At 33.5% G+C, this 27,761-nt stretch overlaps 3 protein-coding genes and 2 pseudogenes across 4 annotated transcripts; 4 read left to right on the forward strand and 1 right to left on the reverse strand.

The window, feature by feature from the left end:
- The first annotated feature begins 1,439 nt into the window (after positions 1-1,439).
- Positions 1,440-2,886, forward strand: LOC118032370 (F-box protein At2g27310). Its single transcript, XM_035037068.2, has one exon. It carries the CDS (start codon positions 1,529-1,531, stop codon positions 2,540-2,542), a length of 1,014 nt encoding a protein of 337 aa, XP_034892959.1. The 5' UTR covers positions 1,440-1,528; the 3' UTR covers positions 2,543-2,886.
- Positions 2,887-3,746: 860 nt separating this feature from the next.
- Positions 3,747-5,111, forward strand: LOC118032369 (photosystem I subunit O-like; annotated as a pseudogene).
- A 6,317-nt stretch (positions 5,112-11,428) lies between these two features.
- On the forward strand, positions 11,429-14,782 carry LOC118032368 (uncharacterized). 2 transcript variants are annotated; one of them, XM_035037066.2, is made up of 3 exons: positions 11,429-12,520; positions 12,609-12,734; positions 13,178-14,782. In XM_035037066.2, the coding sequence occupies exons 1-3, from the start codon at positions 12,113-12,115 to the stop codon at positions 14,405-14,407; spliced, it is 1,764 nt and encodes a 587-aa protein (XP_034892957.1). In that variant the 5' UTR covers positions 11,429-12,112; the 3' UTR covers positions 14,408-14,782. The 2 variants fall into 2 exon arrangements, with proteins under 2 accessions (XP_034892957.1, XP_034892958.1); XM_035037067.2 differs by having other exon boundaries at positions 12,609-12,731.
- A 590-nt stretch (positions 14,783-15,372) lies between these two features.
- LOC118032330 (uncharacterized) lies at positions 15,373-21,706 on the reverse strand (annotated as a pseudogene).
- A 1,048-nt stretch (positions 21,707-22,754) lies between these two features.
- LOC118032367 (uncharacterized) lies at positions 22,755-26,364 on the forward strand. The gene is made up of 4 exons (XM_035037065.2): positions 22,755-23,197; positions 23,779-24,032; positions 24,896-25,180; positions 25,284-26,364. Exons 1-4 carry the CDS (start codon positions 23,002-23,004, stop codon positions 26,193-26,195), a joined length of 1,647 nt encoding a protein of 548 aa, XP_034892956.1. The 5' UTR covers positions 22,755-23,001; the 3' UTR covers positions 26,196-26,364.
- The last annotated feature ends 1,397 nt before the right edge of the window (positions 26,365-27,761 follow it).

Here is a 27,761-nt window from a genome sequence, read left to right on the forward strand (position 1 = left end):
CCAGGATTAATAGTCTAAATTTATTATGATAGGTTATTTTTAAGAAAATAAAATAGTTTTTTTCTTCTTTTTTTTAAGAAAAAAACCAACCCGCATTATATTTAAAATTAGGCTTGCAGGCACGTGTTAGTTCTTCTACAACGAAAAAAAAATGGTCTGATGAAAAATATATATATATATATATATATATATATTATTTAATAATTTGTCCTGGTTATTTTATAGGAAGGTACGAGGAAATTAACATCATAAAAAGGACCGGTTTCAAACTAAAACAATTTAAATTATATAAATATTAATCTTTACTCATTGATAATAATTGAAATATTTGCTTATTCATCTCATGACAGTCCAGTTCCATATCATAATCAATTAAATTGGAAAATGATATAATCTTTAATTGATTTTTTAAAAAAATCAAATCAATGCCTATTATTCAAAATCTTGCAGTCTAGTCCATTATCATTCACCTTTAATTGATTCAAAACAATCAAATCAATGTCTATTGTTTAAATTCTTGCAATTTAGTCCACTATCATTCACTGACATTTCATGCCGGTCTTCCTTCACAAAGCTATGGATGATAGTCATGGTCGATCATGGAATTTTTTTTTTCTGGGGGGGGGAGGTCAAATCGTAAAGCTTCAGATCTTGAAGAACTGGTTTTGTTTTTAGTTTAAAGACGGGGAACTGATTTGTAGCCAGCCCTCCATTTTTGTTTATTTTTTAATCTAATCTCTCATGTGGTTCATTGAATGCAAGAAGGAACTCTACGGGATCCTTTTTCTATCTATTTTTGTGCCGGCAAATAGTTTAATTTTACAGTCAAAATTAGATTACTATTTTTTTTAATTCTTTTACGTGTGCCCGCTCTTAGAAATAATAGTGAAAAGCTCAGCTAAAAGTGCTTTGGGAATATTATTTTTTTTTGCTACTTTTAAGCAAAGCATTTGAATAACTTTTTTTTTCCTTTTTCAAATACATAAAAAACACGTGGGATGATACACAAGAGAAAGTGGTCCAAATTACTGGAATTTCCCCAAGTGATTGATTAGCACGTGTTAATATCAAATTTGTTTTTCTTTTTAAAACAAGCTGAGAAGAGAGCAAGGATAAATCAGATATAAAATAATGAGGGTTTAAAGTTATAATTATTTTTTTTTTTTAATTAAGAAATGAGAATCTTACTCTGTTTTTTGATAGCCTTATTTCTCTCTCTCTAATAATTTGTTATTTTATAATATTAATAGTAATAATATTTCTAGACCAACTTTCACGACCTCCTTTATAATCCAAACTTTATGATAACTTAATCAGGAATTTTATTATTATATTATAAGAAAAACCGTCACGGCACTTTCACATTAAAAAAAAGTAACGCAAGGAAGTCTAGCAGAAAATTCCTAAATAAGATTATAAAAATCCACCCTTGACTCTTCCAACCCTCCATTCAATAAGATCCTTTCCTCTCTCTTCGCTCGGCTCAAACCTCCACTCTTGAAAATCTTCCCAAACTTCGTAAGCATCAATGGCTGCTCTCCCCACACCACCACCACCAACCACCATTCAAGGTGGAACCATCTCTACTCTCCACCCTGACATCCTCCAAACCCATATCCTCACCCTCCTCGATGGCCCAACTCTAGCAGCTACAGCCTGTGCATCATCAGAATTGCATGCTCTCTCCACAGAAGATAAACTCTGGCAAAAAATCTGCACTTCCACTTGGCCATCTATTAATGATCCGATTGTTAGAAGCATCATCCCCACCTTCCCTTCTGGCCACCGGTCATTTTTCTCTGACTCATATCCTCTCCTCCACCACAACCACCATAGCTCATCGTTTCCGACTACAAGCACTGAATGCTTTGTCTCAGCAGTTGATATTTACTACAAAAATGTTCCAATTTTCTCAAAAGTTGAAACGACTGAGACCTTGTCTGATTGGTTCAAGAGCTCTCCCTTCAGGCTTGACTTACTCGAGCCCAAAGAGTTTGTGCAGACATGGATACAAAACCAACCAAGTGAAAAGGAATTGTCCGTGGAGCAGCTTGAAGAGAATATAACGTTAAGTTGGATTTTGATTGATCCAAAAGGGAGAAGGGCCATGAATTTGTCAAGCGAGAGGCCGGTGTCAGTGCAGAGGCACTGGCTAACTGGCGAAGTGGTGGTGAAGTTTTCCACCATCATGGCCGGAGACGGGGGGGAGAAGGAGTATGTGGAGTGTGGAGTGATGGTTTGTTGTGGGGAGAAGGAAGGAGGGGAGGTGGAGGTGAGAGAGGTAAGTTTGTTAATGGAGGATATGGAAGGGAAGAACTTGACTGGGAAGGATGGTTTGGTAATTTTGCAAGAGGCAATGGAGAGCGGGGAGAGGAGGAAAGGGAAAGGCAAAGAAGGGAAAGGAAGGTACGAGGAATTTGTTGAGAGGAAGAAGGAGAGGAAAGAAAGGATGAAGAAATTGGAAAAGGCTCTTGACATGGCTTGCATTGCTACAGGGATTGCTGTTTTTGTGTCCTTTTGGACCTTCATTTTGTTTAGATAAAAAGAAGAGAGAGAGAGAGAGAGAGGAAAGGTAAAGTTTTTTATACATAGTGATGGTAATTAATGTTTATAACAAAGAAAATTAGAGGGAGGTAAAGAGAAATTAGGGAATATTGACTATTTAGTAGTATTTATCCATTAATTAATTATATTTGAAAGGAACAGAAAGAAAGATAAAGCAAGGGTCCAAGTGCTGTACAGGTTTGAACAAGGCATGCTACCTTTGAATTATCAATTGGATTGGCTCTAAACAATTTCAAGCCAGTGAAGCTGTCTTTGTTTGATTTTTGACTTGGTGTCCTATTTCCAAACTTTGATTATCTAATCACTGTGTCTTCTTGTGAATTTCCGGTGTTCTTATATGGTGGCGGGCAGTTTACGCAGCACGAGAAAGTTGAAACAATAACAGATTATTGTATCCATCTTATAACTAGATAACTAATCATAATTCGTGTAAGAGATTGATATGACATCAACAACATTTCTTCATTAATCGAGTTAAAAATCTCAGACCAGACTAGTATTAAGAATATGAAAGAAGAAGAAGAAGAAGAAGAATTCTGTGGATACATTTCTTCATTAATGTATCCACAGTCCCTTTTGAATCAAGTTCTTGGTCATATCCATGGGATTTCAAAAGCTTTAGAATGCTAAAAAAGAAGAAAAAAAAAAACAGGGAGACCATTGTGCTAATTTTATTATATATTACAGCTGCTCTGCTGTTATCATTTTTGTTTTCATTTCATCTTAGAGTGTTCTTGCACCACACATGAACACGCACAGCTAATTATTGGCGGAAGAAAGGACGATGTGGCGCTAGCAAGAAGCCGGCCAGTAAGTTATAACAGTTGAGTGGTTTGAGAATTCTTTATGCTCCACTACGACACGTAAGTTATAGCTGTGCCGGCTTCTTGCCATCTTTGCCTTTTCGGCCCCCTTTGCTGCTCTGTGTTCTTCTCCCCCATTTTATTCATGAGTTAATAATGAATCTGTTGCCAGCACCTTCAATGAAATCGAGAGACGCAATTCGACAATATCTTGGGATATGAATGCGTGCGTTTAGAATAAGAAGCTTATAAATGAAGTTGTTTCTCCTTGATGGTTTCATGAAACAATTTCTCTAGCTGGGTCACTCTGTCCCGGACTTTTCAGGGCTAGAGCGGACCACACACAGCAGCAGCCTTAAACACAATTTGACAGTCTTTTGCCCGATCTCAATCTGGGCCAAGTTCAAAACATCAAGAGCAGCCCATCGTCACTCCTCCGCGTTCCACGAGTAGAGAGCTTGTGGATAGCATTCTCTTCCGTATCAAATCAAACCATTTCTGTCCCCACTTTATCCATGCAACTCCTACGTGGCAGCATGCCATTGATCCACAGCACATCCATGCAATCTTTCTCTTCCATAAAACATCTCCATCTCATACAGAACAAAGTCCTCTGACCCCATCGATCACCACCACCACCACCGTTCGTTTTCGGTACAGTTAAACCTTCCTCAGCAACAAAACTACTAAGCAATCATGGCAGCAACACTTGCTAGCTCATCAGCTGTTATAGGGTTGGGCAGTAGCACACTTCCATCCCCTTCTTGAGCTTCTTCGCCAAAGAAAATCTGCCTTAGCTCTGGTACTTAGTTTCTTTAGCAATTCACCTCTAATTTCTTGAAGCTGAAAAGGTGAGTTTATCACACTGAAAGAAAGCATAGCAATTTACTTCTAATTTAATATTTTCAGGATTTGTGAAATCTCCGGTTGCAGCTAGAAGCCCCTTGAGGCTAGCAGGTACTCACGGAGGAAAGTTCATGTGGTAAGTGCTGAATGTTATAATAATCATGTTTGGTTGATGAGATTTGAGATGATCATGCAGCTATTTTTTGAAAATTTGATCAATTAAATGTAATTAAGGGCTGTTCAATTTGTTTTTCCTTAATTCTTCGTACGTGTTAGCTTTGAGAGGGATTGGCTGCGCAAGGACCTGAATGTGATAGGGTTTGGACTGATAGGGTGGCTAGCACCATCAAGCATACCAGCAATCGGCGGCAAGAGCTTGAGTGGTCTCTTCTTCGAGAGCATTGGCACTGAGCTTGCTCACTTCCCTACACCTCCTCCTCTCACTTCCCAGTTTTGGTAAGCACGTAATTAATTAAAAATCCTGCTTTGTCAAATGCTCACTCAAGGAGTTCTTATTAAGACTGTAAGATAATTAAGGTGCAAAGGGTTGATCTGAGTCTTAAAAATTGAGCAGGTTATGGCTGGTGACGTGGCACCTAGGGCTCTTCATTTGCCTTACATTCGGGCAAATTGGCTTCAAGGGAAGGATTGAGGAGTACTTCTAAACTTAAGTATTAGCTAGTCTGCCTTTTGTTTGTAAATATATATATATAGTGTGTCTTCACCTCAGCTTCTCTTTTCTACTTGTTCAAAAGCACTTTCTTTTTTCTCTTCCTTGGTTATACGTACAATGTTTGTATGTATAATTAATGTATTATGCATCTAGCTAGCCATGATCCAATTGAAGGGTAAAAAAAGAGGAGTGGGTGAGGAATAATAGTTCCCATTTTTGTTGCATACATTATTGTTTGGGGTAAAATATTGCTAAAAAGAAAAAAAAAATGCATTAAGCCAAGGAAAAGTGGAAAACACCTCTGTTTATGATGATAATTTAATCTAAATTCTATGAATATCACCTTACCTCAATAAATAGGTATTTTTTTATTGATTATCTTACTTGATGAATAATAAATAAAATATAAAATATTATTAAACCCGAACGGAAATATAATTCAAACCTAATCCTAGATATATAGATATATATGTAAAATATCTATATTTTTCTAACACAACATAATATATATGTTTCTCAATATTAATATAATATATGTATAATATTTATAATTTTGTTATTATATATGTTTGTCTGTGTGTGTGTATATATATATCACTATTTTATTTTTACATTGAATAAATAATAAATAATACTTAAATATAAATATCCAAATTAAAACTCAATAACTAAGATATGAATATCAGTTTTTTTTTTTAATTTTCTAAAATATATAATGAATAAAATATAGATATAATAAAAAATTTATCCATAAATAGCCATCACCGTCGCTTCTCCATTGGAAAATTATTAGCTATGCTCTTTTGACCATATCGAGTCATGAAAATGTTTCAATAATTAATTAAGCTCTTTCTGTCTTGCTTAATTGTAACGTGCAAGATGGACTTAATTAACTATGATAGATTGCTCTTTTCCTTTGAGAATATGCCAGCAATCTCGCCATACCTTTTATAGAATAATAAAAAAAAGATAAATCTTGGAATACGAAAGTCCTGATCTCATAGAAGCCGACATATGACGCCACGATTTGAGCCAAGAATGTGATGCGGAGATTTGGGCACATTTATGATTAGTGACCCTTCTGTAGGAGAATAACAAAATTATGAGGACATAATTGACCATATCAAAGTTATTTAAAATAAATAGACAAGTGATGAAATAATACTTTATCAGTATGTTTTTATTAATAAATATTGGATAAAAAAATATATGGATATAATGTTTTATTTATTTTAAATGCGTTAGGCTAGTATATGCCAACACCAAACATGTTTTAATAGAAATGTGCTAAGTCTTATGTTAACCAGATCTATTCCTAGGTGAGCTTGACATTCTGCCAAACCTAGCCTCGAATGAGTCCAAATCTATCATAACTTGTTATGTCTTTATCTTTTAGCAATATAAAATAAGTAGAATATATCTTATAATATAATTCAAAATATCACAAAGATAAAGTTACACTCCAATTTTTTTCCCTAAAAATGAACAAAATTCATGAGTTATAAATACGCTATGAGACATTCAAAACAAATGTTCATAATCTTTATTCTCTACTACATATATATTTTTGGAGTATTTTTTTTATAATATTATTGTATTTTTTCTCTCTAAAAAAAATACTTATTTAAGTATCAGAGAATCCATATTTCCATCAAAATTTTTTTTTTTTATAGATACTAACCATAAGTTACCTTATCCTACAGGATATCAAATACAAACTATTAACCACCTTAACTGAAAAAAAATAAATGAAATTGCTAGAACTAATTGACCAACTATATAACTTGAAAGTTTTTTCTCAAACTACTTAATTTTTGGTACTTTCATCAATAAGAAAACTCATTTTATTTTTAATTAATTTCAATACAAATATTGTTCCATGTGCTGGCGTATGAATTTATACCATGGTCACATGTAATGGTACTCTTAACAATAGTTGATTATGTTCACAATATATTAATTAAATCAAGAAGACAAGAGGGTCATTTTCTAAAATAACGAAAGAAAACACAAGAAACCATGTTATCTAGCCCGGAAAAAACCAATTGAATGCAGCCAATACACGATATTACAAAGTTATTAAACCCCAATACAAACCCGTAGATTAACCTAAATTCATCCCGTTAAATCACAAAAACATTGTTTAAAAAATTTTAAAAATTAAATCTTGAATCATTTGAATTTTAAATTAATTTATTAGACCGGGTTTAATAATAACAGTTACTGTGGATAATAATAAAAAAATACTATTAATTTCGCCCCAGTTAATTCAGTCAGAAATATTAAAACAGGTAAACAAAATTATGACTGGCCACCGCATGAATGATTTAAGTGATATGTATATTAACGTGGTTCAATAATCCTTGTCCACGTATTAATTAATCCATGAAAAATCAATAGGTCAAGAACACGACCGGAGAATATGACAACTAATTATCCTGTTTTAACTTGCTTACTTCTAGAATGATTTAGCAGGAGAATTATTCTCCTCTTCGGTCAAGAAGCTTCTGTAGATTTTAAAAAAGAATAATAATATAATATTTCTTTCATGGTTGCTCCAACAATGACACCACATAACATTCTCCTCTTCGTTTTTACTGAATAATATACGGCGTTGATCTGCAACAATTACTGTGTTATTAATTTAATAAAGCCACTGTGATATTTCCTCGGAATATTTATGGTAATTTACAATAATAATCTTATGTATAACACAGTAATAGAGATCATTCAAAAATAAAACAAAAATCCCCTTTGTGTATATATCCAAATTCAATCACCTTTAATATTTTAAACTTTCCTTTCTAGATATTGTAAAGACATTAATTAAGGTATCTTATTGCAAGAGATATTTTTTATAATTTAATGTAAAATGGGGTTGTGTTAAATTTTCAACCCTTTAAATGGTTCATGTAATTCCACAATATCTGATGAAAATTATTTTAATGGATGCTAAATCAATTTTATCTCATTTATAAGAAGCTTTAATGGTATATAATAAAATTTTACTTTTGATTTTAAATATTTTATGAAAAAAAATGTCAAATTTAACATTTTAACATCGAGATTTCAAAGAATAAAAGCAGTAATGCTCTCTTTATATGATTTTATAGATTTAATGAATCTTGAGAAACAAAAAAATAAATTAAAAATAACTTCTATAATCTTAAAAGACATATATTAAATGCACCTGCATGATTGTAAAAGAAGAAGAAGAAGAAGCTTTTAAACACAATTGTGTTCTTGATTAATTGTATCTTTAGATCTATCCATGATTTGTTGTAATATTATAACAAGTTTTTGGGAAAAATGTTTAGTATAATTATGAAAGATAAAAGAATAAAAGGAATTCTTTAGTGTGGTGAGTAATTACAGCCAAATTCTAATTTTTTGGTTATGTATTTATTTTTATTTTTATTTTTCTAGTTACAAGTCGAAAGTTAAATTAAATAACTCGAGCTGGTTTAAAATATTATTGTTTTTATTTTTTTTAAATAATAATAATTTTTTTAATCAAAATGAATTTTGATATTACTAAATTTAACAAAGTAAAATTTGATTTAATTTAACTTAAAACTTCATCCAAATTATTGGGTAAATAGCTCGAGTACTGTAATAAATAACACTGCAAATTTACAAGTAATTAGGAATCTCGAGGGCCACCATCACCATTCAATGAGAGATCAACGTACGATATATATAGTGATATAATGATACCTGAACCACCTGATTTATTTTCTTTGGTAAAAAGATAGGGTCATTTTATTGCCCCTGGCAGTGAACTAGCTAGGTATACCTTTGCTAAGGGACAAATGGTGGGGTGGCCCTCCGTCCAACAGGACCTGGGTGTCTTTTTGTCCCAAACCTTGAGTGCCGTTAGTGGGTCCTGATTACGTTCATGGCCCTCCCACCTCCGTTCCTCCACCGCACTGGTTCTTTGCTTTTCTTGAGTACCGCAGGACCAGATGGCAATGGTACTCGTTTTTTATGATCAGTATTTGTCATAATTTACCTCAACAGAGAGGATATATATAAATGGATTTCTAATAAAAATGCATGGTGGTCAGGTAGCAGCTTTCATGGAGGCAAAATTAAGCAGAAAACCTCCATTGATAAATGCAAGATGTCTTTTATCTTAAAAATTTTTCCACAATTTCATCTCAGTACTTCCATCGAAATGGAACCATCCATGCATGTGGTTGGTGATCAAATACGTATAGACAACGGGAAGATCAAGGGCAAAAACCTTTAGTTCAAATTATAAGTTTTTTTTTTTTGTCAAATAATTATCTAATCCAATAACTTAAAGCTATTAGGTGAGGTCTTATGATATGATTTATATTATTCTCTAATACAATCCCTTAAATAAAAGTATTTTGGACTTGAAACTTACATAAATCTACATTACTTTGTGCTTATTTTTTACCAAATAAATGAGGATTATGAGATTTGAACTCGTGATTTATTTATCATTAAGACTCTGATATCATGTTAGAAAATCATCTTAACCCAATAATTTAAATTGTTAAATAAAATTTCAAAATATAATTTATATATTTTCATTAAGCTTTTAATATGCTGTTCTTGGATACGAAGACAGTAATTGAGGTACTGGCGCCGATTAAACGGTCATTGGAATTATTGGTCTTGTGCATTTTCCCATCTGTCATATTTGTGTAGAAGCCCTTGTTTTAGTTTTAGTTTTTTTATTTTAATTTCTATCCATACAACGTGACATGTTAGGGCTATGTTGTGGGATTGGAGGACAAGGTTGTATCCGATCATGTGTTTTCACAGAGTCGCAAAGAAAATGTCAAAGGCAAAAATTAATTGATTTTCTGCATGATAATCTTATATAATCAATCTTGCCAACTACTACATCTTAAGATCAGGCGCTCAGCCCCTTAATGTAATATTTTTGTTGCTTGAAGTTGAATTTGTTGTCTCAATCAAAATTATTAAATGTTACCTCCTCCTATGATTTGTTCGCGTGATTTATAGATGTTGAACGAAGTTATTTTTTTAAAAAATTAAAATAATATTATTTTAATTTATTTAATTTTTAAATCAAACTGGTTTTGATTGGTTTATTTTTATACTTATTTTTTTATAAAAAAAATCCCAGTCCAAACTAAGTCATCAAACCGACATGTTCAAATCAAAACAATCACCTATCTTGGTTTGTTTAATGAACCCTACTTCAATTTCAAATCATTACGAGATGCAGCAATTAATCAGATTCATGCCACATTCAATTAACTTGAGCACAAATCTAACATTTCTTGATGCAAATCATGTATTATTGAAACAAATAGAAACACAAGTGGCCAATGAACAAATAATTCCTTTTGTATTCTTGTGGTTAAAGCTTTCCTTCTAAAGGCACGGCCTGAAGAAGTTCTTTAACTTCCTTTTAACAACAAAGAGAACAATTAATGGAGCAGCCGAAAGGCTTAATAATAACCTATCCCAAATTAACCATATTAATTGGAGAGAAAGATTTAATATTTGGTGTGTATCGAAACTAAAAATCTTTATATACCTTAAATTGAAATACACACAATTCTTTCCCCAAAAAAAAAAAAATTCAAATTCAAATTGTTAGTAAATTCAATTCTAAAGCAAATTCAAATTTAAGTTTCTAAAAAGAAAATTTGAGTTAAGATTTAAATAATCTGATCAAGAAAAACATAAACAATTAGTGGCTTTGCTTTGGTGAAATAACCTCATTTGGTTATTATAAGGCCCTTGATTTGTGGCAAAGTGACATTACTTTGCTATCAATCTTTTAAAATATCAACCATACATTTACAAACCCATGACTGATTATTCAGGTAAATAATATTTTTTAGGTGTAATTTGAAAAAAAAAATCATAAAATTCAATTTTTAAATGGTTTCACACCCAATATTTTATGGTTATAATCAATCTATTTATATACACTTGTTTAAATTAAAAAAAAAATAACTCATTACTTATTCACCCAATATATTTCAAGTGAGATATAAAAATAGAATTTCATAAATTTTATCTTTCATATTGTTTCAACATACATTTAATTTAGTGAAATCAATTTAATATCATGGTTTATATAGTTTGAATTGATTCGAGTCCCAAAATTAAAATTGTAATAAATCTATATATACATATATTTTTAATTAAGAAAAATAACTCATAACTTATTTACACATTATTTTTCAAGTGAGATCTAAAAGTAAAGTTTCATAAAGTTTATCTTTCAAATTGTTTCAAACTGCATTTAATTTAGTCAAATCAATTTTATAACATGGTATTCAATTCAGCTTGATTAGAGCCCTACGTTCGTCGAAATTTACGATTGGATATTAAAAAAATTTAGAGCAATTAAAAAAAAACATTCCAGCACAAAAACAAATACGAATGAACCTAGTCAAGATTCTGACCGTTCATTTACAGATGTACGTCCCTGATTCACTAAACAAAAACGCTCACGTGTACTCCACGTCGTCTTCTTGTCCTCTTTTATCACCAAGACAAGACAGCAACGCCAACGATACATTGTTCAAGTGTTTAACACCTGTCTTTGCCTTTTGTTTCCCTCTCAAGATCCATGAATCAAACCTCCACTAAATTTCCTTCTAACAGCTAATAACATTCCATTTCTTGACAGTTTGTCCACGCCCCACTTTCCTTTCTTCCTTTTTAGGTTCTTGAATCCTTGATTTCCCACTTTTTCTTCCTTTTTTTGAGTGTTCTTTGAGGAATTCAAGGTAGTTGTAAGTTTGGACTTGCCAAAAACAGTAAACAAAGAGATGATGATGGGTCACTCGTATCAACTTTAACCTTCAAATCTCTAAAATCTTTTTGAGAGTTTGAAATCTTGTAGTAGTAGTAGTAGTATAATTCTTGAGTTTTGTGCCACCACTTAGCTAGCTAGATCTTAACACTTTTTATTTTTCTCTTCTTGTTTTGTTCTTCACAATCTTGAAAATCTTGAAGCAACCATAATTCTTGCTTTTTGCTTGCTACATCAATGCCAAGAAACATGATCGTGATTATTTTGCCTCATAAATACGCTAGAATCTCTCATTGAAACTCCAAATCTTTCAAATCTTTGAAAATCCCTGGAAAACATTTTTTGATGCTAGTGATTATCTTGTTCCAATCTTGAGAATGCTACTATAGGGTTATTAGTAATAATTTTTAAAGGCATTTTGCTGAACTGTTGGGATTGTGATATAATTTTATGGAGGCAAAAAGCAGGGAGCAGCAGCACTGTAAGGTAAGAAAGAGAGGGAATTCATCATCTTCATCATCTTCTTTAGTCCAAAAATACAGATTCAAGAGAGCAATTCTTGTTGGAAAAAGAGGTGGGTCTACTACTCCTGTCCCAGCCTGGATGACAAGCTCAAAATCTCCAACCTCGGCAATGCTGAATGCTGAGTCCACCAAGTGCACACCACCTCAAAATGGAAGCAAAGCAAAAGAAGTCTCAGTTTCTGCAAGAAAATTAGCTGCCACTTTGTGGGAAATCAATGGAATGCCTTCTCCAAGAGTTAAGAAGAATCTGGAAGACAAGAAAGAGATTAGAAGCAGAGAAAAAGTTGCTAGGTTGCCACATTTATCAGATCCATCTTTTACTCCTTTTTCAGAGGTGAGATATTCATAATTTTCTTTTTTGGACTTCCATGTTTTCATGTGAAATTTTGCTAAAAAATATGATTTTTTTGGGGGTTATGCAGAGGATGGAGAAATCTAGAGGCCATAGTCACAGGACAAGAACATCAGCTGTTACAAAAAGACTTCAGCCTACTGATTATCATCTTGGAGGTTTGGATTCTGCTAGCAGTGACAGTTTGATGGAGGTGGTATGTGAAAACTTTTGTTATGGTTTGAGGTCATTTTCAAATAATTTTCCATGTCTCAAAAGCATATAACATGATTAGAATGGAACAGTATAAATGGTCCTGGTATATATTTTAATATATTGGTACTTGAAAAAATGTCACTGAATTGACACTACAAACACCAAATTCAGTGCAGCTTTCAGCATGATTCTTATAAAGAAAACAAAAAGGTTGCTTTCAGCATTATTATCTTCGTGGGGAATAGTAATAATAATTATGATAAGGACAACCATTAAGGATATTTATTTTAGAAGTCTGCTAATTATGCAATTTTTGAGATTTATTCATCCAGAAAAAAAAATCTTTTAAAGATTGTGGGTTTACAGGATTGCATTTCAAATCCTGGACCAAACATTTTCCACTTTACATGAGAGAAACAACTGATCCAATCTCTCAAAATGCAGATTGAAAGTCATCCAAAAGGAAAATCTCGCACAATTGGATTTAAAACCTGTTTGAAGGATGTTAGTGATAGGATAACAACCTCCAAAGAACTTCTGAAAGTTTTGAATCATGTTTGTGGCCTTGACGAGAAGCACCCATCAGGCTTATCTCTTGTCTCCGCCCTTCGGATTGAGCTTAATCGAGCCTGCATTTTGGTCAGTCAATTGATCAAAGAACATCGATCAAACCACAATGAGATTGAGTACCTTATTAAGCATTTTGAGGAAGAGAAAGCAGCTTGGAAGAGCAAAGAGCGAGATAGGATTCGCAATGCAATAGCATGCATTGCAGAAGAGCTTGAAGTTGAGAGGAAACTACGAAGGCAAACAGAGAGATTGAATAAGAAGCTTGGGAAAGAATTGGCAGATACAAAGGTATCTCTGTCAAAAGCAGTGAAAGAGCTTGAGAGTGAGAAGAGGGCGAAAGAAATATTGGAGCAAGTTTGTGATGAGTTGGCTACAGGTATTGGAGAAGACAGAGCCGCAGTGGAAGAAATGAAAAAAGAATCTGCAAAGGTGAGGGAGGAGGTGGAGAAAGAAAGGGAAATGCTTCAGCTTGCTGATGTATTGCGTGAAGAAAGAGTCCAGATGAAGCTCTGTGAGGCTAAGTATCATTTTGAGGAGAAAAATGCAGCTATGGAGAGGTTAAGAAATGAGCTTGAGACCTACTTGAAAGAAAAGGCAGGTGCAGAAAACGGTGATGGTTCTCCAAATTATGAAAGGATTAAAGAGCTTGAGGCTTATTTAAAGGAAATCCAATTCGGATCATGTCAACAGGATGAGAGGGAAGAAAACGAAGGGGGTGCAATAGGCAACGGAGAAGTTCATGATGGAGATGATTCAGCTGACAGTGATCTTCATTCCATTGAATTAAACATGGACAATAACAGCAGGAGCTACAAATGGTGTTATGTTTCTGAAGGTGATGCTCCAGACAATCCAAAGTGGTTTTCAGGTGGTAAAGATTTCAAGGGAAGGAAGTCGATCTCCGATAATATTCAATGGGGAAACATCTGTTTGCAAACAAGAAATTCCAATGGTATTGATGGTCCTGATCGTGACTTAATCAATGAAAATCAGGGAAGTCTGAATATGCTCTATAGGGAAAGGTTATCTGATCTTAGCTTCCATTATCCAGTACAAGATCATGAAGATGAAATCAAGAAATATAAAATATGTCAAGACTCTTAAAGACCATGCATTATCTGGTTCTAAAAGATCATCGACACAGAACTTTTCCAGTCCGACTACCGTGTGGAGGCAATCCTTGCCTCTTCAGGAGGCTGGCAGTGTAGTTTCAGATGATAGTTCACCTGTGATACAAGAGGATAATTCGAAGCCCAGGATAGCATGGATGAGAGGTGATCGTTGAACTTCAACAAGCTCCAGACATTAAACTAGTTCTAAATTATGTTTTCTTTTACCTGCAGAAAAGCAATGCTTGCACTTTCTTCTAAATATTCAAGCCTTCCCGCTGTCAAATTCATTTGCATCGGTCAACTTCTAAAAGCGAAAATGTAAATACAAATCATTTACAAGCTATATGGATCTGAGATTACTTGTCAACCAATACTTAAGTTTTGCAGGATGTATCCTTATTTTGCCAGTGTGGAACAAGCAAATTATATTTTGTATTTAAAGCAATTGCTCAGAAGATCCATGAAAATAGAACAAACTGCTTTGAACATTTTTTTTATCCATGAAGTCTGATGGGGAATTCAAGGGAAGAGAAGTTGACATAGCAGATATATTCAGGAAGAGAAATGCGTTGGTATTTCCTTATCTGCCACTATAATTTTTTATTAAAATGCAGCCATATGAGATGCTTAGATACTTTAAAAATCATTTGCCTTTTTGGTTGACTAATGACATCTACCTGAACGTCATACTAACATGGAGACAGCCAAACTTTGAGTATAATTATTGATCTTCATGATGTTTGAAATGAAGTCAGTTTCAGGGACCATAAATACTTGTAACATGTTTGGTAAATTTTCTGACACCGTCAAGTCTCTGTTCTGGCTCCTCTCCAGCATAGTTACCACCACATGCAAATTAACTCTTTCAAGTTAGGCCCTTGTATTGATGCAGGAATATGGTCTTAGGCAGCAAGAAGATGAGGCTGGAAAAAATGTCTAATCTCTTGCCATATATCATTCACTCGGTTACATGGAGATTAATATCCAAATCGCCTGTCCACATGCATTTCATGGATTGAACAAAGACTTGACTAGATAAGAAAGAAAAACCAGGAAGGGTATTCCAAGTTTCATGATGCTCCATACATCTTCCATGGACCCATTTAATGAATATAACATTTCCTTTGTTTCCATGTAAAATCATAAAAAAAAGAGTTAATATATTTTTCTATCATTTTCTTTCCTTTTATTTTCAATCCATTTAAATATGGATGTATCAAAAATCAATATTGGAAAAGTTATAATTTTAGAAGGATGAACAACGGGTCCCAACGAACAATAAGATGGAATTCAAACCAAAGTAGAATTATTGAAGAGAACAACTCCTCTGCAATCTCAAGTTGGTAAACCCAGGTAGATTAGAGTAATTTTAGAGATTCAAGAACTATCTGCCTTCAGTTTTTGCAGATACTGATGTAAACAGAACTGCATTTGTTGGATGGTCCCTCACAGTCAAGCTGAGAACTTCAGGTCTTGAGTAATGTCCAACCACATCGAAGTCAAATTTTGCCCGAGCTATTTCTCCAAGATCTGGCCATGAATTTGATAGCTATCAATATCAGAGTTCTTCTCCCAAAATGAAAGCATAACTACAGCAATCCAGTTTCCAGACATCATATGCTCTGATCGGGTGACCGAAATGTAGTTTTAGAAAATAAGAAAACAGGGATACCCTTAATCAAAACTGGCCAAAGGACATTTATATAGTTTACTACACAACCGATATGGACACATATAGAACTGGAGAGAAGTCTCAGACCCATCAGATCATACTTTTTACGAGTGGGTTGAGGTTTGAGCATTATGAACCTAACAGTTGAAATTCGCATGATTTTCTTTCAGGATGTATTCTGTCTTTACATATTTTTACTGCATCTTTCATCCCAAACACGCATGCACTTTCATCTTTTAGATTTAAGAAATTGCAAGTTTTAACATCAGTACCAACCTTTCTACAGGACAACAAACAAAATCTGTGATGGAAGATTGTGGGAATACATGATGATTATTGCTAATGTCTTTCTGGTGTCACCTTTTGGTGATCAGAAACCTGTTGTAGTAATTGCCTAGACTTGATTTCTTGACGTCTTGAATTATATATGATTTGTCAATTCTCCTTGGAAAACAACAGAAATTACTCTCTTTGGCAAGCATTATACAGTATAAAGTTTGCATGGCACATAGAAGCATAAAAGCTTAAGATGAAACTGACAGTGAAAATACCTAGATCTGCAGAGATCAGTGCCTCCCCATCACAATTTGGTCCAGCCAAAACAGTTCCTGATGGTGATATAATGGCACTGCCTCAAGCACAGACAACAGAATCAGGTGGGAGGTCTTCTTCCACGCCTGTAAAGACATACTATGGGGGAGGTGGGTAATCTTTCCTCCGGCAAAACTGGTTGGCAGATGGTACAAAACATCCTCCCTCAAGAGCAACGTGGGTCATCGTTGCTTCCCAGGTATCCCTGGAATCAGCTGCTGGTGCACAATATATTTCAATACCTAAAGGAAAAGGTATAAGATGAAGTCAAAATAGAGAATCGAAGAAGCAATCCGATTCAATCAAACAATAATGTGAAATATATCACATTGATACTAGTGATACACCAGTCAAGCAATGTAAGTAATGCATCAAACCAGAAATATCTTTCAATGACCTTCAATCATTGCATGGGGATTTCATATCCCTTAATAGCTCATGTCTGAACAGAATGAGGACATGGAGAGACTCCACTGCAGTATCCAAGTTGACATTTATGATTCTAGAGTCTGAGCACAACTCTGAATTAGCTCCTTTAATTGAGCTAATCTAGCAAAGTGCGTGTTGAGAAAAACTCATAGCTCAAATAAAAGTTGGAACAGAGCACAACTCAATGACACAGGAACACACGCAAACAAACACCTATTCCCTAATGTCAAGTTAAATTGTCATTCCAAGCAGTATAAGGAATATAAACAAGTGCTGCTGTTATGATGGCTATTTCAAGACTGCTATGGTGATTTCGGTTATACAATTTTGCCAAAATAACTCACCTTTACCAAACATTGCTGTCCTTAGGAGTGGCATTCTATTTTCCCAACAAATAGCAGCACCAATTTTCCCAACCGGAATCGTTGATCCATCTCCAAATCCCCACACTATACGTTCCACCGCCGTTGGCAGAACTTTTCGATGCTTCCTCAAGCCATTCAATCAACAACAACAAAGAGCACAGAACGATAAGGTCTTAGGCGCAGTCTTTCTTATCAGGAACACCAATGGCTGAAGCATGATACTTCCTGAAATCCTCTCTGCCTTTAGCTGTACGACTACCAATAGCAGCACCAAAACTTGATCCTCTAGAATAACCACCAATAAATGCTTCAGGAAACACAACCAACTGAGACCCAAAACCGGCTGCCTCAGCCAGCAATCTCTCAGCCTTATCTTTACACACAAGAATCCGAAACTAGAACACGATTACAAACAAAAGAAAGTTTCCTTTTCTTCTGGGGCATAAAGAATTCAAGTACCTAGAGTGGCAGGAGTATCATAGAAGACAGTGGTGGCTTGAACAACAGTGGTACGGACAGTCGGTGCTGAAGAGTCGGAATCCACGTCTACCTCTGCAAAAAGTGGGCTTTCTGATGGTGGGACAGTAGGGACAAGAGCCATGTTTTTGGTCTGAGCGGAGAGTGTTTGGTCTGTTGCCGTACTTGATGTCTGAGAATTGTCAACTCAAGTCTCACAATGTCTTTGCCTTTTTTTGGGTTTTTTTTCTTGATTCTTCTTCATTATACACGCAGATCGGATAGATTGACATTAGTTGAATAAAAAACCTTTTTAAAAAACAAATTAAATCAATGTTTTATTATTTTTAAAAGTAAAAATCAAATCAGTTTTAAATCATGTAATGAAATGATGAATCCTGTCAAAAATTTAATCTAAGGTAAATTGTAGATCAATAAGTAATTAAATTAATTCATCAACCGGGTTCGATTTTTAAACAAATTTATATGTGGTTTATTGGTTCTTTACAAATTTTTATTTGGCAAGTTTTGTAATCCTAAAAAGTTTTGTAAAATTTTCTTTGATGTGACGAATTGCATTTTTTTAAAGTTGTATTATGGTGATGTATTTATTATATTTATGTCAATAAATTTTTATTAAAAAAATTGTTGAAAATTAAGCACTGATTATTTATTTTTTTATATGTTATGTATTGGTTTTTCAATATTATGATCTGGATATTGGTGAATGATCGCTAATTTATTTATTTTGTATAAATATTTTGTAATAAAAATCCCTCCTGGCAGTGCTTATTTTTCTTGTTAATGTACTTGATCACGTATTAATAGTAATTGTAACGAAAGATAAGACGGTAGTTTATTTCAAATAATTAACTTTGCAGATCTTAATGGTAAAATTAATGAAATTTAAATAATTTTATTAATTTATCCCATTTAAACCTACCAAAATACTAGTAAAGAACCCCATCTACGAAAGCAGAGTCTCATAATTATGAAATAAGATTTAAAATACTTTATTTTGGAAATCAACTCCATAAGGTTACCGTTTTGGCTCCCATCTACGAGACAGAGTTTCAATAACGTAGGGTTCCTCCTCCGGCCACCCGGGGGCTTTCATCCACAAATAAATCCCATCATCTCTTACTATCCAAAGGGCTTCCTCGTTCACCGCCCAGGCGGACAGATCAAAGCCACCATGCTTCCCGGCATTCGAGAACGACCAGAACACATCCAAAGAAGCATGGGATTTCTTGTCCTTGGACATATTGCACCAGAATAATGTGGTCCTGAAGAAGTTTACCCTGAAACTAAACTTGAATTCATCCCTGGTCTTGATATATTGGGGGCCAAGATCGTCGTCCCCAGACTTGCAGTGCGCAAACAACACCTTCTTGTTGCTCAGTCGATTGACAACACGTACAGTCCAGGCAGTAGAGGGAGTTATGGCTATTGCCAGGAGAAGGAAAATTGCTTTGACGTGGAGGGAACCCATTGCCTTGGCACAATAAACCTTTTTCTTTAGTTTATCCCCTTCAGCATGGTGAAGAGAGCTAGAGAAACCATTGATCTCTTCTTGAGCAAATTACTACAAACAAGCAAATGCATGCATGTATATAATTACCAAGCACTGTTATGCGTTAACACTGCCATTTCGGTTTTGCTTGATTAATGCCCAATTAATTCTCTTTCTGTTTTTTTTTTTTTGGCAATATTTAATATTATTTTCTTTTCTTTACTGGCAATAAGTTTCCAGATAATATCGGGGTTTTTTTTTTTTTTTTTTTTTATCTCAACATGATTAGTGTATTAATTAAATCTTATTTATTCTACAAGTTTGTACTTTATTGAAATTATTATCATGTGGCCTTCTTGAAATATAGCTTGAAAGTATAACAATATTAAAAGAAATCATAAGCAATATATTATTTATTAAGTTAAAAGATATCAAACAAGCTAAAATATTATATATTTGGAAGAAGCATTGGAATAGGTGTTAGTTAATAAAAAAACATTGCAGTGAAAATTTAATTGTTTCTAATATTTTTTCCTTAAATGTAGAGTCTTATAGTCTACTTTTTAATTTTTTTTTTGGATCTTAGGATTTTATCATATAAAAACAAGTATATTATATTTTTAATGATGAAATTGCTTATTGCTTGTATAAAACAAATTATTTGTAATTTTATGATTTTAAATTAGTATATTAAACGAGTTTATATTGTATTTTTTATGTTAGAAAAAATATTTTTGACAACATCGTATATAATCACAGTGATTTTTCATATACTTGAATTGAATGCATGAATTAATTAAGAGGATTTGATTTTGACCACGAATTCATTTAGACTATTTAAGTATGTTTGGATTCATGAATATGAATGTGTCGATTCATCTAATCCAGAGGGCACAATAAGAATTCTACAATTATGATTACTCATTAATGTGAGCCAAGTTATTTAGAAACTCCCTGCTGTATATAATTCTCTTTCCAATTACTGTTATATAACATATTTTTATATAAATTTCTTAAAAATAATTATTTGTGGGAGTTATTATTTTTCATGGAAGTCTAATTATATAAATTTAATACTTAAAGATCTAGTAATCAATTTCTATAAAAAGGTTAAGTATAGGTTGTTTTTAAATTATTTTAAGTAAAGTTTCGGAAAATAATCTGTGAAATAGTATTAATTACTTTATCTTTGATATTGCACCTGTATCTTTGAAATTAAAAGAAAAATTGGAATTTTTTTCTATTTTATGAGTAATATTATTATTTTTATTTATTCTTTAGAAAAGAAAGTTAAAAATATTAGAATTTGTACACTTGTTATCCAATTTTTAAAAGCTAAAGAACTGATTCGAACAAAATTAAAGAAGAGACCTTCAATTGTAAAAATCAATTAATTTGGATACTGAAACTCACATTACCATAGGTTTTTGGATTAATCCGTTAGTCACAATTGATAAAATTATCATTACAATTAAAAAACTTGAGGTGGAAAGTATTGTTAATATGAATAGTTTACCACCTCAACTTTTTTAATTTCATTCACATCCTTCTTCTTCTTCTTTTATGATTGTGTCTCCCGGTGTGAGATTTTTTCTCATGCGTATATTCTTACTTTATTTATTAATTGGATCTTCGCGGTGTTGGGAAACAAATCCAATGCTCGGTTGATATTGGTTTGGCAAATTCAAATTCAATTTTATTGTTTTTCTTTACTAATCCTTGAGTTGTTGGCGAGATTAACACATAATTAATCTTGAGTTGAGAAACTTTTATTCTGGAGAACAACTCCATGAGCTGCATGCATGGTTACCTCTTTGGCTGCCATCTAAGATACAGAATTTCATCAATGTAGTCGTTTTTAAAAGCATCCCCACCGGGATCTCTGATCTTTAGGTAAATCCCGTCGTCCCTTACTACCCAGACGGCTTTCTCGTTGACAGTCCAGGTGGACAGATGGTCAATGCCGCCATGCTTCTTGGCATCCCCGCTCGGCCAGAACACGTCGAAGGAAGCTTGAGATTTTCTGTCCTTTGACATGGAGCACCAGAACAATGTGGTCCTGAACAAGTTTACCCCGAAACTAAACTTGAATTCATCCCTGTGCTTGATATATTGGGGGCCAAGATCGTCGTCTCCGGACCTGCAGTGCGCAAACAACACCTTCTTGTGGCTCAGTCGATTTAGAATACGTACAGTCCAGGCAGTAGAGGGAGTTATGGCTATTGCCAGCAGAAGGAAAATTGCTTTGATGTGGAGGGAATCCATTGCCTTAGCACATTAAACCTTTTTCTTTCTTTATTCTTTATTTTGGGAACTACAGAAAGCACTACTGATTCCTCCTTGAACGAATCAATACAAAGAAATGCATGCATGCATGCATATATATATATATATATATAAGCACAAGCATTGTTATGCGTTAATAATGTCATTTCGGTTGATTAATAGGCATTTAATTCTCTCTGTTTTTTTTGGGGGGAAATACTTAATGTTTCTTTAATTTCTTTTCTTTATTGGCAATAAGTTTCTACGATCTCAACATGAGTGGTTTATTAATTGTATTTTATTCAGTACAATAAAATTATATTTTATTGAAATCATGCATTATTATGTGGCCAAGGATGGTTCTTTTCTTCATTTTTTTTGTCGATGTACATACTTTAATTGAACACATGATTCGATTGCCAAAAATTTGTATTTAATTTAATTCTCAATGATTTAATTAAGAGCATTTGACCACGAATACATTTAGAATATATATTAATGAAGTATGTTTGGATTGATGAACACGAAAAGGTGTTCGAATCATCTTATCTAGAGGGAAGAGTCAGGATTCTACAATACACACACACATCATGATGACTTGTTAATGTGAGCCATGTTATTTAAAATCTAATTTTAATTACTATATAAATTTATTTCAATATTTTTTTATTGTAAGATTATATTTTAAATTACTTCTATTATAACAATACAATTTTTTAGCATCATATCAATTATCATATCAACAAGTTTATTTTATTTGTTCGAGACATTAACATGTGAATAATTATAATTAGTATATTAAATGATGTGATAATTAATATTTTCACACATACTAATTTTTTTTAAAAGAAAAAAAATAAATTAAATTTTGAACACTTAAAACCATATCTCGTTTTTATTTTTTTCATAAAAAACTAAAAATTATTTATGTTGTGTTGCCTCAGCTTCCGCAAACCAAGTCAGAGAAACATAGGCGTGCCACGTAACAAATACGGTCCGTACAAAAGCCTCGACATGTCTTCCACACTGGTCTGGCCAGAGTCAAGATTCCCCTGCTGGACACGCAAAAAACCCAGAGAAAGCAAAGCAAGGCACCATATTCATGGTTAATACCAATCAACAAGTCAAAAAAGCAAAGCAAAGTATCCCCAGATTCTGCAGCTAAGCTGTCTTATGTTTCCCATCTTTCTTTCTCAAACAATATTAAGACAACACATAGGTACACGAGTGCGTAATACTACTTTGCTATTGTTATTAATTTCTCAGAGAATTGTGTACGTACGTTGACGAGGAGGATGGCTTCAGGGGATGTGTCTCGAGAAACGCAGTTGTCCATTGAAGCTACGTCTATGTTTCCTGGGTTTAGGTTTTCACCAACAGATGTAGAGTTGATTTCTTATTATCTGAAAAGGAAGATTGAGGGAGCTGAGAAATGTGTTGAAGTTATTTCTGAGATTGAAATTTGTAAACACGAGCCTTGGGATTTGCCAGGTTTTTAATTTCCACACTTTACCACTACTCTTTGCTTAAGAAAAAAGAAAATTAAGGTTAGTTCTTTCTGTATTCCTTTATTAGATTAAAAAAAAAATTCCCAATCCATAAAAAGAAATGATTTTTTTTTTCATTTAAATCAAAATGAAGTTTTGATTGAACAGATTAATCTGTTTTACTTTATCCAACCCATAACCTTATGGATGGTTTGTGTTTAATAACTTTGCATTTTATATCTCCTTGATCATTATTTTTATTTTAAAAGTATTCGAAAATCGAAATTAAGTTTTAATCGATGCATTCAGAAAAATTTATAAATATTTTATACGTCGTTCCAAGACTTGATGTCATTTCTTATGGTGTTATAAGTTGAGTGCCGTTGAATGAAAGGATTTTATTTTATTTTATTGGTATTTTGCACATGATACATATTTAACTGCATCTGTCTATGTTCGTACTGTGTAATCATTCCTTCGTCAAATAGTAAGCATGATAAATCATGTTAAGATAGAATAGTAAGGTAACCAATATTATTATTATTATTATTTAGGCGCTGATTAGTTCTGATTATTTTAAACCAGCGAAATCTGTCATCCAATCGGAGAATGAGTGGTTCTTCTTTTCGGCTCGTGGAAGAAAATACCCGAAAGGGTCACAAAGTAAGAGGGCAACTGAACTTGGTTACTGGAAAGCAACAGGCAAGGAACGTGACGTGAGGTCAGGTTCTGATGTGATTGGTACCAAGAGGACTCTTGTGTTCCACGTAGGTCGTGCGCCGAAAGGGGAAAGAACAGAGTGGATTGTGCATGAATATTGTATGCAAGGACAATCCCAGGTGATGATTTGTGCTGACATTTCTGAGTTGTTCTGCTAGCTTTTATTGAAACTGAGGTTTGAATTAGAGAAAAATGTTGCCATAGATGACTCTTATAATTTGAAATCATGCCTTCAACTGCTAGTTGTGAAATGTTTGATTAGCTTCCACATTATTAACCAAATGTTGATGCAGTGCCTGTGTGTGTGGATTATGCGAAGCCACACATCTTTCTCTCCAAATAGAAGATAACTTTTCTGATAGTGATAGGTATATTTTCTGATTGATCTGAAGTGGGATTTGGTTGCTAGTGGAGAATTTATGGGGCTGGCATACCTCTCAGGATTTCTTAGGAGTGATTAATGTCATAATCATTGTCATTAAACAAGTTTCAGATGAAAGGATTAGTGTCATCCATGACCATTCCTCAATTATAGAGCCCTACGTACTGAATTAGGTTTTGGGAACAAATGTTTTCGAGCTGGTAAACATCAAGCTCAATAGTTTCCTTGAACAGAAGGAATGTTAGCTGGTGCTCCACTGATTTATTGTCAGTAGTTCAATATGGGTTATGTGTGACCTTGTTAATAATGGCCCTTTACATTGAAGGGCCTTTTCATGTTCTAGCTTGGATGTTCGAACCCACCTGAAAGGCAGCCAGACATGAAATTGATTGTCAGGTGTTTTACTGGATCATCTATGAGAACAGAAATTTGAATTTCTTTCCAGTTGAAAAATCAGGTGTAGGCTTTTAAACTGTTGTTTGGTTGAGTGATTACATGCTGCAGATGTAATTTTGATGAGAATATTCTTCATTCAGTGGACGAGCGTCTGTTTATTGTAAGATGAAAAGGTTTATATGTGAATTTGCTCGTATATTGCAGGATTCTTTAGTCGTTTGCCGCCTGCGGAAGAATGCCGAGTTCCGTCCCAATGACACTTCAAACCGGGGTGATGTAAATGAAAGGCATTTGCCAACCACGCATGATAGTGGTAATGCCGTTTCTGATGGCGGTATTGATCAGGGAGGGGTACCTGCAAGTGAGAAGGCTGCTGAATGCTCCAAGAGCTATGAATCTTACTCTATTGAGCAACTTTCTTCAGCGTCCGAATCTGAACTGAAATTATCAGATGATGTTGCCTTGGCAGAGTCTTCCGGCCACCTGAAGGTCTGATTATTTATTTTATTCCTTTTCAAACCCGTGGTACGTACTTTGATTTCTCTGCGACAATTAGCAAGTGTTTTTTATTCATGCTGTTCTTGAATTCCAGGATGCAGACAACTTTGAGGATTTTTATGCTGATATACTGAATGATGATATTATTAAACTCGATGAAATTCCATTTGATGCCCCTCCTGGGATTCGTTCACTGGTTGCGAGCAACTCTGAGGCTGAAACAAGACCTGAACGACCAGTCGAAATATTTATGGCGGAGGCACTTACTTTACGCCCTGTTCCTTCGCAAGGAACAGGAAATCAGCCGGTCGAGATAATTATGTCGGAGGCACTTCCTTTATCCTCAATTTCTTCTCAAGGAACTGAAAATCAGCCATTCGAGATGTTTATGTCGGAGGCGCTTCCTTCATCCTCAATTTCTTCGCAAGGAACTGCAAATCAGCCTCCTTTACACTCAATCCCAGGAACTGAAAACCAGCCATTCGAGATGTTTATGTCGGAGGCACTTCCTCTACACTCAATTTCTTCTCAAGGAACTGAAAATCAGCCATTCGAGATGTTTATGTCGGAGGCACTTCCTCTACACTCAATTTCTTCGCAAGGAACTGCAAATCAGCCAGTCGAGATGTTGATGTCGGAGGCACTTCCTTTACACTCAATCCCAGGAACTGAAAACCAGCCAGCCGAGATAATTATGTCGGAGGCACTTCCTTCACCCTCAATTTCTTCGGAAGGAGGAGCAAACCGAAGAATCAAGCTGAGGAGGCAAATGCCTGGTATGTCTCAAGCAGAGATGCATGTTAATAATGCAGATGAGGAAAGCAAGTTGCCATGCTCAAAGGAGCCTCCAAAATGTGTGCTTAGTTTACTCTCTGCAAAGACGGGCAAGCTTCGACATATTTCTACAGCTTTTATTATCCTGACTTTGCTGCTTATGTTTGTGTACTCGTTGGGAGGTTTCAAGCAAGTCAAAAGGATCATACATGCCACCATGTACAGAACCTAGCTCCTGGCATTAAATGTACAAATGTCAGATTGGCAAGATGTTTATATGTAATTAAACATAGCAAATGATTTAGGGGAGAACTTGGCCATCAAAACGAGATATGTAATTAATTCTTAGTTGCATAATAATAAAGAAGATTGCCTGGATTTGATTAAGGCATGGAATAAAATATTCTCTAGCTTCTTGGTTTAGTAAGTTAAGCTCTCATACTTGAAAACCAACAATTTTGTCTCTTGCTTTTGTTGACTGCTGTTTTATTAAACATATGTCCATTTTTCTCTGAACTCTCATTCTATATATTATGTAAGTTTAAAACTATGTAATGCATTTTAAAAGTATTTTTTGATGTGAAAAAAATATTAAATTAATATTTTTTTAATATATTTTGTTGATTTTAATATGTTGATATAAAAAATAAAAAAATCAGAAAAAAAATCTTTTAATATAATTTTAAGTAAAAAATACTTTTAAAAAACATCTTGTACCACAATATCAAATACATACGATGAATTATAGCACAATTATAATTAATATCTCTTTTTAAAAAAACAACATTGTGTTTGAACATCTTATTTGGTTAAAAAAAAAAAGATTTTCAACCCCTTCTAAGTTTCTAATATGAGATTATAAAATAGAAACCGGACTAAATTAACCTTCAAGAATAGTGCTATCATGTTTAAAATTGTTTATTAATTCTTTTTTGCTAGCATACAATAGGATAATTGAAGGAATTTTAATGGGGAAATATCTGTATACAAAATGGATTCATAATTCAGTAATTTTAAATTCTAAATCGAAAATGATGTACAACAACATTGTTCATAAGCAAGCTTTTATGCACATCATAGGCTTATGCATCTTTAAAAACACGGAAGTTTTTTAAAATTCTATTTGGAAATGAGGTAATTTTTTATTTTTAAATATTTTTTAAAAATATATTTATCTTGAAAAACATTAAATTAATGGTTTTTTTTTTTTTCAATGATTTTAATATATTAATATTAAAAATTAAAAAATCTAAAAAAAATAATTTTAATATATTTTTAAATAAAACATTATTTAAGAAATAATCTAAAAATCCATTTCTTTTCTTCTAAATTCATTAGTTTCATCTAGCATTATATCTTAAATATCTTGTTTCATTCTTTAGATTGAATTAAGCTTTTTTATATTAAAAAAAAGGAAAAAATAAAAATAAAAATTGGATAAGCTGGCATTGATTGAATTAAATGAAGCTAACTTGATCAAATCTAGTTGTTGTCAAGCTCTTTTATTTCTCTCTCGTCGTCCTTGTATTTGGTGTCACTCATGAATTCTATCTTCCTTTCCATCAATCAATAAATAGTTTTTTTTTATGAAAAATCAAAGCATCAATGGCTTCCACGGAACCATCTTGTCCTTTCTTTTGACGAGAATTCTCTACTTTTTTGTATGCTTGGTAATTAAGAGGTTCTTATCTCTCAAGCTAAAACATTAATGCTTATATTACTCTGTTTGCTTTTCTTATTAAATGAAGTTCTTATACCGTTCTCAGATGGATTTCGGAAAAGTCTCAGCTTAATTTCC

The sequence above is a fragment of the Populus alba genome, chromosome 9 (assembly GCF_005239225.2).
Source record: "Populus alba chromosome 9, ASM523922v2, whole genome shotgun sequence".
In the NCBI taxonomy this organism is placed as follows: domain Eukaryota; kingdom Viridiplantae; phylum Streptophyta; class Magnoliopsida; order Malpighiales; family Salicaceae; genus Populus; species Populus alba.